General features: G+C 42.3%; 1 protein-coding gene across 2 annotated transcripts in view; it reads right to left on the bottom strand.

Moving 5' to 3' along the window:
- Positions 1–4,021: 4,021 nt before the first annotated feature.
- The window catches only part of LOC126061238 (transforming protein p68/c-ets-1-like), a 36,307-nt gene continuing 24,122 nt past the window's right edge, over positions 4,022–16,206 (bottom strand). Inside the window, exons 3-4 of one of the 2 annotated variants that reach the window (XM_049857672.1) lie at positions 8,928–9,072; positions 4,022–4,180 (exon numbers count right to left, since the gene is read on the bottom strand). In XM_049857672.1, the coding sequence (XP_049713629.1) occupies positions 4,155–4,180; positions 8,928–9,072 (171 nt within the window). In that variant the 3' untranslated portion in view covers positions 4,022–4,154. Of the gene's footprint in view, positions 4,181–8,630; positions 9,073–16,206 lie in introns of those variants that run through there. The other variant, XR_007513718.1, reaches the window with a different exon arrangement.

The following is a 16,206-nucleotide window of genomic DNA, read 5'->3' on the forward strand; positions in this document are numbered from 1 at the left end:
GGGCTAGGGCCTCACAGTCAGTATTTTAACAAGCCCTACAGGTGACTCCGATGCATACTAAAATTTGAGAACCACTGATTGGGGGCCTCAGCCCCCAGAGTTTCTGATTGTATTTCTAACAAGTCTCTAGGTGATGCTGATACTGCTTGTCTAAGGACAAACTTTGAGAACCATGGGTGTAGAGGAGGAAACTAAAGTGCAGAGATTAAGTAGTCTAAGATCAAACAGGAAAAAACAGTGTTGATGTGCAATCCCAAGCAATCTGGTCCTGGATTCTTTACATTGCTCTCCCAGGAAGAATGGGAAGTAGAGGGGGAGGCTGGGAATGTGGTCCAAGAGGGCTTTCCTACCAAAAACAAGCCAACTGCATTGTGCAAGAAGAAAAGTATTGTCTTGCCTCTCAAATCAAGAGCCACCATCCTGAGTCCTCAGACGCATTCCCATGAGGGTGAGTTGCGCCTACTATGTCCTGTGGCTGAAGACTGCTTCCCGCTTTAAGCAACTACTTTGCAAAAGTGAGCTTTTGTCAGAACATCGCACCCATTCGTGTGGCTGAAACAAGGCAAATCCATGCCTGAAATGGAAGATAATTTGATCATTTCTCTCTCTGGAAGGGTGCCGAGGAGCCCCAGTGGCGCAGGGGCAAGCGCTCAGCTGCTAATCGGAAGGTCAGTGGTTCAAATCCACCAGCAGAAGAAAGATACGGCAGTCTTCTTCCATAAAGATTACGGCCTTGGAAACTCTATGCGGCAGTTCTACTTTGTCCTGTAGGGTCACTATGAGTCGGAATCGACTCAACAGCAATCTTTTTTTTGTGTGTGTGAAAGGGTGCCAAGTAAGCATCCTATTGTCTGATACACACTGTCATCACGATCATCCTAACTCTGAAGTTGAAGTCCACATGGAGAGCTGGCAGCTGAGTGGGATGATCTGTGCTCAGGCGGCCTGGGTGCGCAGTTGGGTCTCTGATGTCAGTTTCCTAGTTCCCAGTTAAATGCAGGCATAGCATGACTCCAGCTGGGTCTGGCATCCTCTGAGGCCCAGTGCCTCTATTTCCCATCTAGCCTGGCCCTTCTCCACAGGGCTGTGCATAGGAACTAGTGATAATAGTTAATGACAGTGAAATGTTCATGAGTTCTTAGAGAAAAGGAGCAAGAAACTGGCATAAAAAAATGGTTCTTGCTATGAAGATGGAGGGGAAGGACTGAGCTGAAGGACAGAGGAGAGAAAGGGAAGAACAGGAGGCGGGGTTGGTAGGCTCCACACCAGTCAGACTATAAACAGAGACATTTCAGCTGTGTCCTGGGTGAGGGGCTCCATTGAGTCAAAGGCTCTCTGACAGAGAGATGATGAGAAGCGGACACAGAAAGGGCTCATTCATTCCTGCAGAATACTAGCTCTCAGTCCTCATTGGCTCTCACTAATGGCTCCAGGCTGATAGGGAGGAGGGGAAGAAGCGAGGGGAGGAGGAGGTAGAAATGAAAGAAAATGATGACTACAAGATTGCCGTGAAGAAACGTACAGCTGCACAGGCAATTGCATGCAAATGTGGCTTCCCTTTTTAGCTGCATAGTTAATGTTCTCAGATTCATCTATTTTCTCTTTCAATGGCATCTTCCCCTCCCCTTCTTGCCTTGTCTTTTTCTGGGCTCCCCACTTCTTTTCCTCTTTCCATTCATCTTTCATCTTCATTTCCTATCATTCTCTACCTCTCCATTAAATGGAGCCCTGGTGGTGCACTGGTTAAGTGCTACGGTTGCTAACCAAAAGGTCGGCAGCTGGAATCCGACTGCTCCTTGGAAACCTGATAGGCCAGTTCTGCTCTGACCTATTTGGTCGCTATGAATCAGAATCGACTCGACAGCAACGGGTCTCTACTAACCACCTACCTGTCCTTTCCGCCCATTTCCACACATCTTTCTTCCTCCGTGTCCCTTCTACCATCTACGCTGACCAACTGATTCCAGACTCTTGTTGGTAACCAAGTATTCTCTCCCACTCACCTGGTAAGGCTTTCCTACATTCATGTTTTCTCTCAGTTTCATTCCCTCTCTCCCTCCCTCCACTCTGCTCCTCCCCCTCAGTCTCTGCCCCTTTGTGAGGAGGAGCACCACTCAGATGAAGGCTGCCTTGAGTGGGCCTAAGCCTTCTTCAATGGCCCCTCCTGTCGGGTATTCCAGTCACTGACAGATGTGTAGTCCTTTGAAAAGAAGTTCATTCATCCCTCTGAGAGCAGAAACGAGAGGCGGGAGCGGGGGCGGGGAGTGGCCCTGAGACTGAGGACGGGAAGGAAACCGAAGTTATAAATAGGATAAAACATGATGAAAAAATGATTTTTTTTTCTCTCTTTCTTTTTTACTTAACACATCTCCAAGGAAATGTGCTGCAGCTGGAGAAATCATTGGTTGGTCCATGTCTTCATCTCCTTTCCCTACAACCCCACAATCGCTTTCCAAACAACACCCATCACTGAGGAGAGCTGGACCACAGCCCAGAAATGTTCCTGTAACTCCTTCGTCTAGAGAGCTCAAAAGGCGAAGGAAGGGCTGGAAATGCTCAGAGTTCTTGCCAGATATTTTCATCAGAGGGAGCCTAGGAGAGAGAGTGCTACACTCATCATGTTTGCAAAGAGATTGCCACCAACTGGTCAGGCCACACCCCATGGAGGCTTTCTTGCATCCTGAGCTGCAGCTGATGGCCATCTAGGTCATCCTAAGAATGGTTATTATATGCCCGACCTCCCCATCAACCCAAAAGCCACACATCTGGGTAACACCACTCCCTTATTCTTGAACCAGTAAAGTAGGCTGTGGGAAGAAGATGGTATTATACTACGATAAGTCCTTGCATTTTAAAGCAGTGTCATCCTGAGAGATTCTGCATATACATCACACTGTCTTGCCGACCTTGAAATAAACACGTTTTACGTTTGAGAACCTTGGCTAGGAAGAGAATGGAAAACCAGCTCCGCTTGGAGTTTATGTATTTTGCAGCTAAAAAAAAAAAATAGGGCAGGACAATATGTCTTTGCTATGAAGATGAGACATTCTGACCTTGAGGCTATAGGCAACTGTAGGGATGTCCTCAGCTACTAACAAGATACAACTTGCAGCAAGCGGAAGTGCCATCCAGAGCTGAAAGTGTTAAGGCAAAGTAGCTTTACTCTCTGTTGCACTGGGAGATGCAGGACTTATGGCATTAATTAAGAGGATTCAAGAATAATACAAATATAGATACAGCCATTTTGCCTTTTTTATGTAAATAAAATCTACTTTGTTTAGATGTTTAAAGGATAGCTTTTTTTAATGTCTTCAAATTTTATGTCTTCAAGTCTATCCTATGAACAGGTGCAAAATCCTCTCAGCCTCTCTGTAAGCTGGGTAGATGTTGGTATGTATGCTTGGAGGAACTGAGGTTCCAAGCAGACAATGACTTACCAAAAAGTCATCCCATAAATGTTATCTCTCTCATCCAGGCTGCTGCCAAAGAACACCACAAACATCAAAGGCTGGTGGGTCAAGAGAGTATGGAACCCAGCAATGGATTTCATCCTGTCTTGGAGAGGAACCAGGCAATTGGAAAGGTTGAACCCTCCCACCCAAGTGCTACAGCTTGTTACTCTGTCTCTCTGTTTACTTTTGGTGAAAGGTAATGCATAAACAATACAGTAAATATTTATTTTATTTTTCCACTATTATAAAGGTAGTTTACCATCAAGTTTTATGGGGTAAAAGAACACTGAACAAAAAAGTTGCATTTAAATTGGATTCCAGTGACTTTTCCTCCCCTGCAACTCCTCCATATTTTCAACATGTAAGAATAAGGACATTGCCTATGCCGAGAATTTACTATGGGAGAAACACAGATTTTAACTGACTTTTTGTTATTTGCATACATGATCATAACATTATTTCATGAAAAAATTGAACTTAATATCTGAATCAATCACTTTGGAATTCCAAAATTCAAGTTTTAGCTTTTGTATTAAGAAACAAAGAAAGAAAAAAAAAAAGCTAGCAGGTAAACAAAGACTAATGGAATTTATGAGAAACACAGTGATTCCCAGTAAATGGAATGGGGTTAAGGAGCTCAGACTTCTCAGGTCTCTTCAGAAAACAGATCCATCACTGTAGAGAGAGTTCTCTGGACTCTCTTCATTCCTGTTCACCAGAGGGCAGCACTGTAGTGGAAGGGAATGCAGAGAAAATGAGAGGCATTTCAATGACCGAAGAGCTGGGACGAGAGGGATGGAAAAAGAAAGAAGGCAGATATGGTGGACATAGGCAGAAAGGCAAAGGATAATGGAAAAAGAAGACAAATTATGCTCTTTAAGAAGGTTAAATAATTCACACACATTATAATTATTACACACTTCATACCTTACACTGCAAAACCTCAGGGCCCTTTATCAATAGCCAGGCAGAAATTGGTAAGAGTCAGGAAATGTGCAATAGATAAAACTGTTTATAAGATGAAGACCTACCCCATTAGCACTAAAGAAGCTGCTCTTGAGTCAATTTATAGCAATAGACGCACACATCAAAAAAGAAGAGGATAAAATCAAAATGTTAGCTATACAACTTGAACAAATAGAAAGAGAACAGTAAAAGAAGCCCACAGCCACCAGAAGAAGGGAAACAATAAAGATTAGAGCAGAAATAAATGAAAAAGAAAATAGAAAAAAATAGAAAGAATCGACAAAACCAAAAGTTGGTTCTTTGAAAAGATCAACGAAATTGACAAACCACTCGTGAAACTGACGAAAGAAAAGCAGGAGAGGAAGCAAATAACTCAAATAAGAAATGAAATGGGGGACATTATAACAAAACCAACTAAAATGAGAAGGACCATAACAGTACTATGAAAAACTGTACTCCAACAAATATGAAAATCTAGAGAAATGTACAAATTTCTAGAAACACACTACCTAAACTCACACAACTAAAGTAGAAAATCTGAACAGATCCATAACAAGAGAACGAAAAGGTCATTTAAAACAAACTTCCAACAAAAAATTCCTGGCCCAGATGCCTTCACTAGAGAATTCTACAGAAGATTCAGAGAAGAGCTCACCAGTACTAGTCAAAATATTTCATAATAAAGAAAAGGAAGAGAGACTTCCAAATTCATTCTACAAAGCCAGCATAACCCTGATACCAAAACCAGGCAAAGATACCACAAAAAAAGAAAATTACAGACCAGTATCTCTTAAGAATATAGATGCAAATATTCTCAACAAAATTCTAGCCAATAGAATTCAGCATCATATAAAAAAATATTAATAGATCACAACAAATGGAATTCATACCAGGTATGCAAAGATAGTTCAACATTAGAAAATCAATCAACATAATCCACCACGTAAATGAAACAAAATATATGATCATCTCAATCGATGCAGAAAAGGCATTTGATAAAGTCTAACACTCATTTTCAATAAAAATCTCCACAATAAAATAGGAATAGAAGGGAAATTCCTCAACGTAATAAAGGGCATCTATACAAAACCAACAACCAACATCATTCTCAATGGAGAGAGGCCGAAAATATCCCCCCTGGGAATAGGAACAAGACAAGGATGCCCTTTATCACCAGTCCTATTTACCATCGTGCTGGAAGTCCTGGCTAGAGCGATGAAGCAAGAAAAAGAAATAAAGTCTATCCAAATTCATAAGGAAGAAGTAAAACTGTCCCTATCTGCAGATGATATCATACTATACATAATTAGAAAAACCAAACCCATTGCCGTCGAGTCAATTCTGACTCACAGAACCCTATGTAACAGAGTAGAACTGGCCCATAGGGTTTCTGAGAAGCATCTGGTAGATTCCAGCTGCTGACCTTTTGGTTAGCAGCTGTAGCTCTTAGCCACTACGCCACGAGGGCTTCCGATACTATACATACAGAGCCCAAAAGACTCCACAAGAAAACTACTAGAACTAATAGATTCAGCAGAGTAGCAGGACGCAAGATAAACGCAGAAAAATCAGTTGGATTCCTATACGTCAATAAAGAGAACTACAAAAAGGAAATCAGGAAAGCAGTACCATTTATAATAGCCCTAGAAAGACAAACACTCAGGACTAAATCCAACCAGGAACATAAAAGACCTATACAAAGAAAGCTATAAAACACTACTGCAGGAAACCAAAAAAGACCTACATAAACAAAAAAACATACCATGCTTATGGATAGGTACACTCAACATTGTGAAAATGTCAATTCTACTCAAAGCAATCTACAAATACAATGCAATTCTGATCCAAATACCAACAGCATTCTTTAACAGGAAGAAAAAACTAAACATTAACTTTATATGGAAAGAAGCCCCAGATAAGAAAAGCATTACTGAAGAAGAACAAAATAGAAGGCCTTGCACTACCTGACCTCAAAACCTACTACATAGCTACAGTGGTCCAAACAGCTTGATACTGGTACAATGACAGACACATTGACCAATGGGACAGAATCGAGAACCCAGATGTAAATCCATCCACCTACAGCTACATGATCTTTGACAAAGGTCTGAAGTCCATTAAATGGGAAAAAGACAGGCTTTTTAACAAATGGTGCGGGCAAAACTGTATGTTCATCTGTAAAAAAATGAAACAGGACCCATACCTCACACTCTACACAAAAACTAATTCAAAATGAATCAAAGACCTAAATATAAAACCAAAAATTATAAAGATCATGAAAGAAAAAAGAGTCAACACTAGGGGCCCTAATATATGGACAGCATAAATAGGATACGAACCATAACTAACAATACACAAACCCCAGAAGATAAGCTAGATAGCTGGGATCTTCTAAAAATTAAATGCTATGCTCATCAAAAGACTTCACCAAAAGAATTAAAAGAGAACCTACAGACTGGGAAAAAATTTTGGCTGTGACATATCCAGCAAAGGTCTAATCTCTAAATTGTAGGAAAATCTAACACCTCTACAACAAAAAGACAAATAATCCAGTTAAAAAATGGGCAAAAGGTATGAACGGACACTTCACCAAAGAAGACACTGAAGTGGCTAACAGACACATGAGGAAATGCTCTTGACTACAAGCCATTGGAGAATTGCAAATCAAAACTACAGTGAGGTACCATCTCACCCCTTATTACTGGCACGAATCAAAAAAGCAGAAAATCAGAAATGTTGGAGAGGCTATGGGGAGATTAGAACTCTTATGCACTGCTGGTGGGAATGCAAAATGGTGCAACCATTTTGGAAAATGATACGGTGCTTCCTTAAAAAGCTAGAAATGGAAATACCATATGATCCAGCAATCTCCTTGGAATATATCTTAGAGAAATAAGAGCTGTCACATGAATAGACATATGCACGCCCATGTTCACTGCAGTTGCTACGAGTCAGAATCGACTCGATGACAATGAGTTTGGTTTTTTTGGTCTGCTTCATTGCAGCATTATTCACAAAAGCAAAAGATGGAAACAACCTAAGTGCCCATCAAAAGGTGAATGGATAAACGAACTATGGTACATGCACACAATAGAGTACTACACAACGATAAAGAACAACGATTAATCCGCAAAACATCTCACAACATGGTTGAATCTGGAAGGCATTATGCTGAGTGAAATAAGTCAATCACAAAAGGACAAATATTGTATGAGACCACTATTACAAAACTCATGAAAAAGGTTTACACACAAATCTGTGATGGTTATGAGGGAGGGGAGGGGTGGAGAAAGAAAAACACTAATAGATAAGTGGTAGTTTTGGTGAAGGAAAAGACAGTATACAATACTGTGAAAACTAGCACAACTTGACCAAGGCAAAATCACAGAAGCTTCACAGACACATCCAGACTCCCACAGAGACCAAGTTACTAGGCTGAGGACTGGGGACCATGATCTCAGGGAACGTCTAGCTCAACTGCCATAACATAGTTTATATGGAAAATGTTCTACACCCTACTTTGGTGAGTAGCATCTGGGGTCTTAAAAGCTTGTAAGTGGCCTCTAAGATACGTCTACTGATCCCACCTCATCTGGAGCAAGGGGTAATGAAGAAAATGAAAGATACAAGGGAAAGATTAGTCCAAAGGACTCATGGACCACAACTACCACAGCCTTCACCAGACTGAGTCCAGCACAGCTAGATGGTGCCCGGCTACCACCACTGACTGCTCTGACAGGGATCACAATAGAGAGCCTCAGACTGAGCTGGAGAAAAATGTAGAACAAAATTCTAACTTAAAAAAAGAGACCAGACTTAACTGCTCTGACAGAGACTGGAGAAACCCCCAAAGTACAGCCCCCTGACACCCTTTTAACTAATTACTGAAGTCACTCCTGAGGTTGACCCTTCAGCCAAAGATTAGTCAGGCCCATAAAACAAACCACACACAGCTCAACCATGTATACGAGACTAAATGGGCACACCAGCCGATGGGCAAGGACAAGAAGGCAGGAAGGGACAGGAAAGCTGGACAAATGGAAATGGGGAACCCAAGGTCGAGAAGGGAAGAGTGTTGACACATTGCAGGGTTGGCAGCCAATGTCACAAAACAATATGTGTATTAACTGTTTAATGAGAAACTAATTTGCTCTGTAAACCTTCACCTAAGGCCCCCCCCCAAAAAAAAAAAAAAAAAAGAGAGATGCCGGAAAGATTTTTTTTTTTAAAAAAATAAAATAAAACATAGGTTGTGCAAAAAGAAAAAAAGACAGAAAATTCTCTTGGAGCTATTCCTGAATTCAGCCTTCCTGTCACTGGAAAACAAAGCAACCCAAAATTATTGAGAAACCCTGGGACTTTCCATTAGAGAACAATAGTGTCCGAACCAATGTGAGCCACGGCCGCTGTGATTTTGGATTGGCTATTTCAGAGAGAGAATGCAGCCCGATCAAATTTCCGCTGTCCTCCAACTCTATCTTCATTCCCAGCCTTTGTTTATGATCCTACCTGGGCCACAGTGTTCAAGACCAGTAGGAACTTCCTGAGTGGCCATCTCATCCCAGAAGGGGTAACAAGCTCTTTGCTGGTGATAACCGGACTGGAAACCATAGGCCATTCGAGGATCTTCATAGGTGTTGATAGGCCCCTGCCTCTGTGACCAGGAAAAAAAAGGACATTTATTAAGAGGAAAATCTCTATAGTTTAGTGCTAACAGAAAAATGACTTCATTATCATCCAACAACATATAAGTAGGACTTATCCATAAATGCCTACGGAACAGAACCAACAACTGATTCACCATCCCCTTCCAAAAAGACAAAGGAAATGAGAAGAATTGTAGGCTTAGACTCTACACATTTAACCATTTCTACCAGCATTTGAGGACTACCTTTTCTAACCTTCAGATAAGGACCCCTAAGTAACAGCAAGACAGAATGCTGGTCAAGTTGCATGTATACAAACTTGGCTTTTTTTTTCCAGTGGTATTCTACTTTGTAAAAACACCATGAAAGAATATTCTTACAAGACTTATTACAATATCATAGATCTGATAGGTGAGAAATGCCAAAAGAAAAACAAAAAAGGAATCCACAACATACAATAAAATTCACCTCCTTTTTCATTAAATCAACGTGTATAGGTGTTAATGGTACAGGTTTTGAAACAGGAATTTTCAATTTCTCCCAACATTCAGGGCTTGTCCCACCATCTCATCAGGTTTATGGAATTCATAAATTGTACTATCTACCCATCAGTTTCTAAGGAAGTCAAACGTGCTCTGTGGAAACCTATCGTTTGGAGCCAGGTGCGCCTGGATTCCGATTCTGGCTCTACCATTTGTTAAGGAGGTACCTGGGCATGCTCCTTAATCTAAACCTCAGTTTACTCATTGCAAAATGGGGATAATAATACCTACCTCATAAAGTAGGAGGAGTAAATGAAATCATATGTGCAAGAAAAATATATATAAAGTAGGATATGAAATGCACCAAATAAAATTGTGTATTGTATGAAATGCATGTAATAAATACTGTCTGTGGAGCCTGGCCCTCAGTGTTGTTGTCCTTGGGTGCTATGGAGTCGATTCCAGCTGACAGCCACCCCATGTGACTGCCCCACGGGGTGTAACAGGCTATAATCTTTACTGAAGCAGATCACAGGGAGCCTCTAGGTGGCTTTGAACCACCAACCTTTCCATTAGCAGCGGAGCACTTATCCATAGACAAACCAGGACTCCTTGGTCCTCAGTATGAGTTAAGTACTGTTTTACATAAATATTTTAATATAGGAGACCTTTCACATTCCTGGGATTAGGCAAGAGGATTAAAAATTAAGACATAAAAGGAGAAGCAGCAGATTTATTGAAAGAGTATTTCCTGAGACCAGGAGTCTAATCTACACCAGCCCATCCTCAACTTTTACTTTTTCCATTTTATTTTCTCTCATGCCTCTTTTAGCCCCTCCAACTCCCTAAAAACCCCAATGAAGAGAACTCTGCTAGAATTTGATGTGGTTAAATCTATTGACATTTAAGTGCTAATAAATGTAGCTCTTAAGGCAGTATTCTCACTCCTAAAGAGTAGCTTGCAGAACCCCCAGCACATTCCCTAATTGGAGAACCTCTTAGGCTCCCTCTCTCCCGAAGCTGAAATACTGTAAGAATTGAGCACTATGGGATTAGGTCCCATCCCTCACCACCTACTCCCTCTCCAATTCTGCAATTGTCTCTTCACCCATGCTTGGTCAAAATAGCAGAAGGCAGTGTACTGATATAGAGAAAAATGACGCTCAAAATGTGGAAGAAAGTTTTGTGTACATTCTAAAACCTCATTAATTTGGACCACGTTTTCTATAATATTCATAAAACCCTTCAGATTGGGACTGGATGAATTTTACTTTGGGACTGTGCATCCTGCAGCTGGGGTAAAGGTACTGAGAAGGTAGGACCACCCTTGGCAATGAATGGAGATTTCTTCATAGCTAAGGCTACCATCCTTGGCCTTCTGCTCCCAGGAGGCTTTGGTGAGAACTAAGACAATAGAAATGGCAGATTTGCCAGCTATTTGAGTTTGGGGCCTAGAGATTTAGGGAAATCATCAGCAAGAACACTGTATTGAACTTCAGTCAGAAATGTTTCCTTAATTCTGGCTTAAAACCATTTTACTGACATTTTATTTTAATACTATAAGCTCTCGAAGCAATGATATTAAATATTTATTTTGAATTCCCAACAATAAGCAGCTGTTCAACAAGACCTTGAAACTCAATCAGTTTGGAATACATTTCCTAAACTTATAACCAAGCTGTGTGCTCTCAATACCTATCCCCATCTTTTCACATTCCTTCGAAGCCTGGCTTGAAATCCAATGCCAAGGATCAGAGCTGTAGGAATAAGGGTCTTGAGCGAAGGAATTTTAATTATAAGTGTTATAAAGGAGAATTCTAAGTTACCCACCCTGTCTTTTTTGGAACAGCATGTACATGGTTTGCCTAAAGCAGAAGAGGCCTGTAAGACGGTAGAAGGAAGGGGAGGAGGTTAGATCGTTTGTTACAGGCTATGCAAGGGTGGTGGGAACCCAAGGAGAACTTGAATTCAGATTTAAAGGTTTACACTTTCACTGCTAAGTAAAGGATGCTGAAGGCAGGATGCAAAATGCCAAGATGTTGAAAGAAAATTATCTGCATACGATGTGCAGGGGGAGATGGAAGGCAGAATGATCAGTCAGTGGGTTAGCCATAAAGTAAGGAGGTACCAGACCTGGGTGGTGCCAATGTAGTTATATCATGGTCAACTCACAGCCTTCGGGTAACAACATGCAGAGTAACGGCCTGATTTTACATGGTTGGCTTTTGTCATGGAATTTCTCCTGGCCCCCAGACCTAGTCCTTCATCATCAGGGATACTGTTGTTAGCTACTGTCCAGCTGGCCCCAATTCATGGTGACCCTATGCACAACTGAACAAAACACTGCCTGGTCCTGTGCCATCCCCATGATTGGATGCGGATCAGAGAATGTTCTGTTGCGAACCACAGGGTTTTCATTGGCTGATTTTTGGAAGTAGATCTCCAGGCCTTTCTCCCTAGTCTATCTTAGCCTGGCAGCTCCACTGAAACCTGTTCAGCATCATAGAAACACTAAGTCCACCAGTGACAGCTACCACGTATGAGGTGCATCGGCCAGGAATCAAACCTGGGCCTCCTACATGGAAGGCAAAGCTTCTGTTATAGAAACACCAATGCCTCATGTTGACAGGGATAGTTCATTCTTATTTTATAAATAAAACTCTCTGTTTACAATGTGGTTGTCTGCTTCCATAAAGATTTATAGCCTAGGAAACCCTTTGGGGGCAGTTCTACTCTGTCCTATCGGGTTGCTATGAGTCGGAATAGACTCGATGGCAATAGGTTTGGTTTTTGGTTTGGGGTGTATTTTTAAAACATATTTCCTCTTTAGCTGTCCTCGGTGAAACCTATTTTCAAGAACGAGAAGGTGGCAATGAACCAAACTACCAGAAACCACAAGCATCTCTGCTGGTGGAGGCTACTGAGAAGCCTTTTATGGCTTCATTATCTAGACACCTGCTTATTTATTAGACATTTCATGAACTGACTTCATAACTACTTCATAGAGTATGAAAATGACATTTTAGTCAAGAGAACCACATCGCCGTTCCAATTCATTATGAAACTATCTCGGTTCAGGAGAAAGAAGCAGGTTATTTAGCAGGTCAGAAATCTATGCAGCACAACCCCCATCTCGTTGCTTTGAAAGGACACCACCCAAAGCAAGTTCAAGTCCGTCTTGTCTCTTCATTCATCAGCACCTTCCTTTCCTGGCTGCAACTGGATATGAGTTAATGAGATGCAAACAGTACTCCCATCCCTGTCACAAGTTCTAAGGAAATCATCTGACAAGGTTCCTCTTCCATTCACCCCACAGGGGATAGCTGAAAGGAACTAACATACATCTCGATACCTGCTGCACGCTAAGCTTTTTACATATGGTCTCACTTGACCCTTGCTACAATCTTGCAAGACTAGCATTTTTATGTCCATTTTACAGAAAAGCAAACCGAGGCCTTAAGAGGGCAGGTACATTTCCAAAGGCATGGAGCTGATCCAATAATGGATACAGAACTCTAAGCCGGACTGTTTTACTTCAGGCTGCCTTCTCTCCTACCTGTACAACATGAAGCTTCTGTGGCCCAGGGACAGAGCATTCAAGAATGGCAGCCGTTGTTCCACGACAGCTACTCAGTGAATTACGGCAACAGGCATTTGTGAAGCTAATGAAGGGCACCTACTCCATGTCAAGTATTACGTTAGATGCTAAGAATACAACAGGAAGAAGAAACGGACCCTGCCCTTAGAAGTATACAGACAAGTAAGCAGGAAGCTACAGCAAGGGGAAGTGACAGGGTTAATAGAGAGCAGGGAAGGCTTCCTGGAGGAAGTGCTGTAAGGTAATACTTGAAGAGTTGAGTAAGACTTAGCTCACAGTATTTGGTGAAGAACAGCATATGAAAGAGCCCTGTTGTTCTTAGCTGCTGTCGAGTTGGCCTGACTCATGGTGATGGTCTTAGTCATCTAGTGCTGCTACAAGAGAAATACCACAGTTAATCGCTTCAACAAACAGAAGTTTATTCTCTTACAGTCTAGTTTGTTCTCTCACAGTCTAGTTTAAAAAAGAAAAAGTTTAGAAGTCCAAATTCAGAGCGTCAATTCCAGGAGAAGGCTTTCTCTCTCTATAGGCTCTGGAGGAAGGTCCTTGTCATCGATCCTCCCCTGAACTAGGAGCTTCTCAGCGCAGGGACCCTGGGTTCAAAGGTTGCGCTCTTTTCCTGGCGCTGCTTCCTTGGTGGTATCAGGTTTCCCCTGTCTCTCTGCTCACTTCTCTCTTTTATATCTCAAAAAAGATTGGCTCAAGGCACGATCCAATCTTGTAGATCGAGTCCTGCCTCATTAACATAACTGCCACTAATCCCATCTCATTAACACCATGGAGATAGGATTTACAACACATAGGAAAATTACGTCCGATGACAAAATGGTGGACAATCACACAGTACTGGGAATGATGGCCTAGCCAAACTGATACACATATTTTTGGGGAACACAATTCAATCTATGACAGCCACCTCATGCACAATGGAACAAAACACAAACATCTCGTAGTCCTGCACCATCGTCACGGTCAGTTGAGGATGGGACCATTGTGACCCATAGGATTTTCACTGGCTGATTTTTCAGAAATAAATTGCCAGCCCTTTCTTCCTAATTCATCTTAACCTGGAAGCTCCACTGAAACCCGAGCAGCGACATAGCAACATACGAGTCTCTACTAACAAACAGATGGCGGCTGCTCATGAGGTGCACCAGCCGGGAATTGAACCAGAGTCTACCACTGAACCACCCTCTCGTAAGGGCCTAGAGCTCAAAAACAAGGAGGAGGTAACATATCTTAAGGGTGAAAAAGAATACATGCAACTATGTAAGAATGGAAGAAGAAAAATTCTGGTAGGTGTTGTATAGAAAGGCTGCCCCATTTGGTGGTGAGACGCATGGGGCTAAAACTTGCTCCTAAGCATGAGAATGCTTACAATGGGGGGTTCATAGTAGGAATTAAAAGGTGGGGGGACAGAGTAAGAGCCCAATGTAAGGGCTGTAAACAGGAAACAGGAATCTTGCCTCAGGAGGCAGCGACTGAAGTTGTAGGAGAGGGGTGTGACACGGTCAATCAGTGTGTTCTCGGAAGACTCATTTGACAATGCTAAGTGGGACGGACTGGGCCAGGCAGCAGGTGAGGAGACTGACGTCGGAGCAGTCTGGCATCGACCACATTGGAGCCTGAGGCAATAGCAAAAATGAGTAATACCCATCCTGACTTGATTTAAGATTTGGATGTTTTAAATTGCTTTCTGCGTTCATTTTTATTTGAAAAAACAATGCATTGGAATGTTATTTAGCTTGATTGCTGAGTTTTTTGGCACCCTCTTAAGTTTTGTCCCTGATGTGAGTGCCTTATTCGCCTCAGCCTAGTTCCAGCCTTGAGCAGCAGTCCTGCTATAAAGAAAAGAGTTGGATTAGGAGTCCCTGAGGGACCTAAATGGTTAAGTGTTTGACTAGTAGCGGAAAGGTTGATGATTCGAACCCACCCAGTGGCACCACAGAACAAAGTCCTGGCGATCTGCTTCCATAAAGATTACTGCCAAGAAAACCACATGGAGCAGTTCTATTCTGTAACACATTGGGTCACCATGAGCTGGAACAGCAACTGGGTTTGTTAATGTTTCAGAGTCAGGGACTTCCATCTCCCAACCCCATCTCCCCTACAATACAGGTATCTCCCGCTTTTCAAAAGTTTGCTTTACACTACTTCGCTTTTATAAAAGACCTACATTAGTACTTGTTTTTACTAACAGAAAGAAACCCGAAAGGATTTTCACTTTTATGAAATAAGGGAAAAAGCGGAAATAGCATTCAGCATTTATTTTCTGGGGGCTGTTAGAGAAAGAGCTGGCATCTGAGCAGCCCAAGTGGCTTGACCAAGGTCCTCCTCTCAAACTCCTCTGCCACATCCAATCAAATGCCTGGTGACGCACACACACACCCTACATCCTGAGATCCGTCTTCGACTTGTGCTCTGTACACTTCTCTAACTGTAGGACTCACCCCTCGGCACTCACAGTTAACGTAAATCCTGCTCTTCTCGGGATTCGAACCCCTGGCCTTGAACCCAGCCATCTTAGTTATCTAGTGCTGTTGCAAGAGAAATGCTGCAGATGGATGGCTTCAACACACAGTTCATTATTTCACCGTCTAGTAGGCTGGGAGTCCAAACTCAGGGCGTCAGCATCATGGGAAGGCCCTCTCTCTCCGTCAGCCCCAGAGGAAGGTCCCCATCATCAATCTTCCCCCATCTAGGAGCTTCTCAGGCACAGGAATCCTGGGACCAAAGGATGCACTCTGCTCCCAGTGCTGCTTTCTTGGTGGTATGAGGTCCCCCTGTCTCCCTGCTCACCTCTCTCCCCCATATCTCAAAAGAGATTGTCCCAAAGCACAATCCAATCTTGTAGATCCCATTAACATGACTGCCACCAACTCATGTCATCAACATCACAGTGACAGGGTTCACAACACATAGGAAAATCCCATCAGATGACAAAACAGTGGACAATCGTAATACTGGGACTCATGGCCTAGACAAGCTGACAGACATTTGGGGGGACACAATTCAATCCATGACATAAATCCTGCTCTTCTCCGGGATTCAGACACCTGCCC

Source organism: Elephas maximus, chromosome 17 (genome assembly GCF_024166365.1).
Source record: "Elephas maximus indicus isolate mEleMax1 chromosome 17, mEleMax1 primary haplotype, whole genome shotgun sequence".
Taxonomy (NCBI): Eukaryota; Metazoa; Chordata; class Mammalia; order Proboscidea; family Elephantidae; genus Elephas; species Elephas maximus.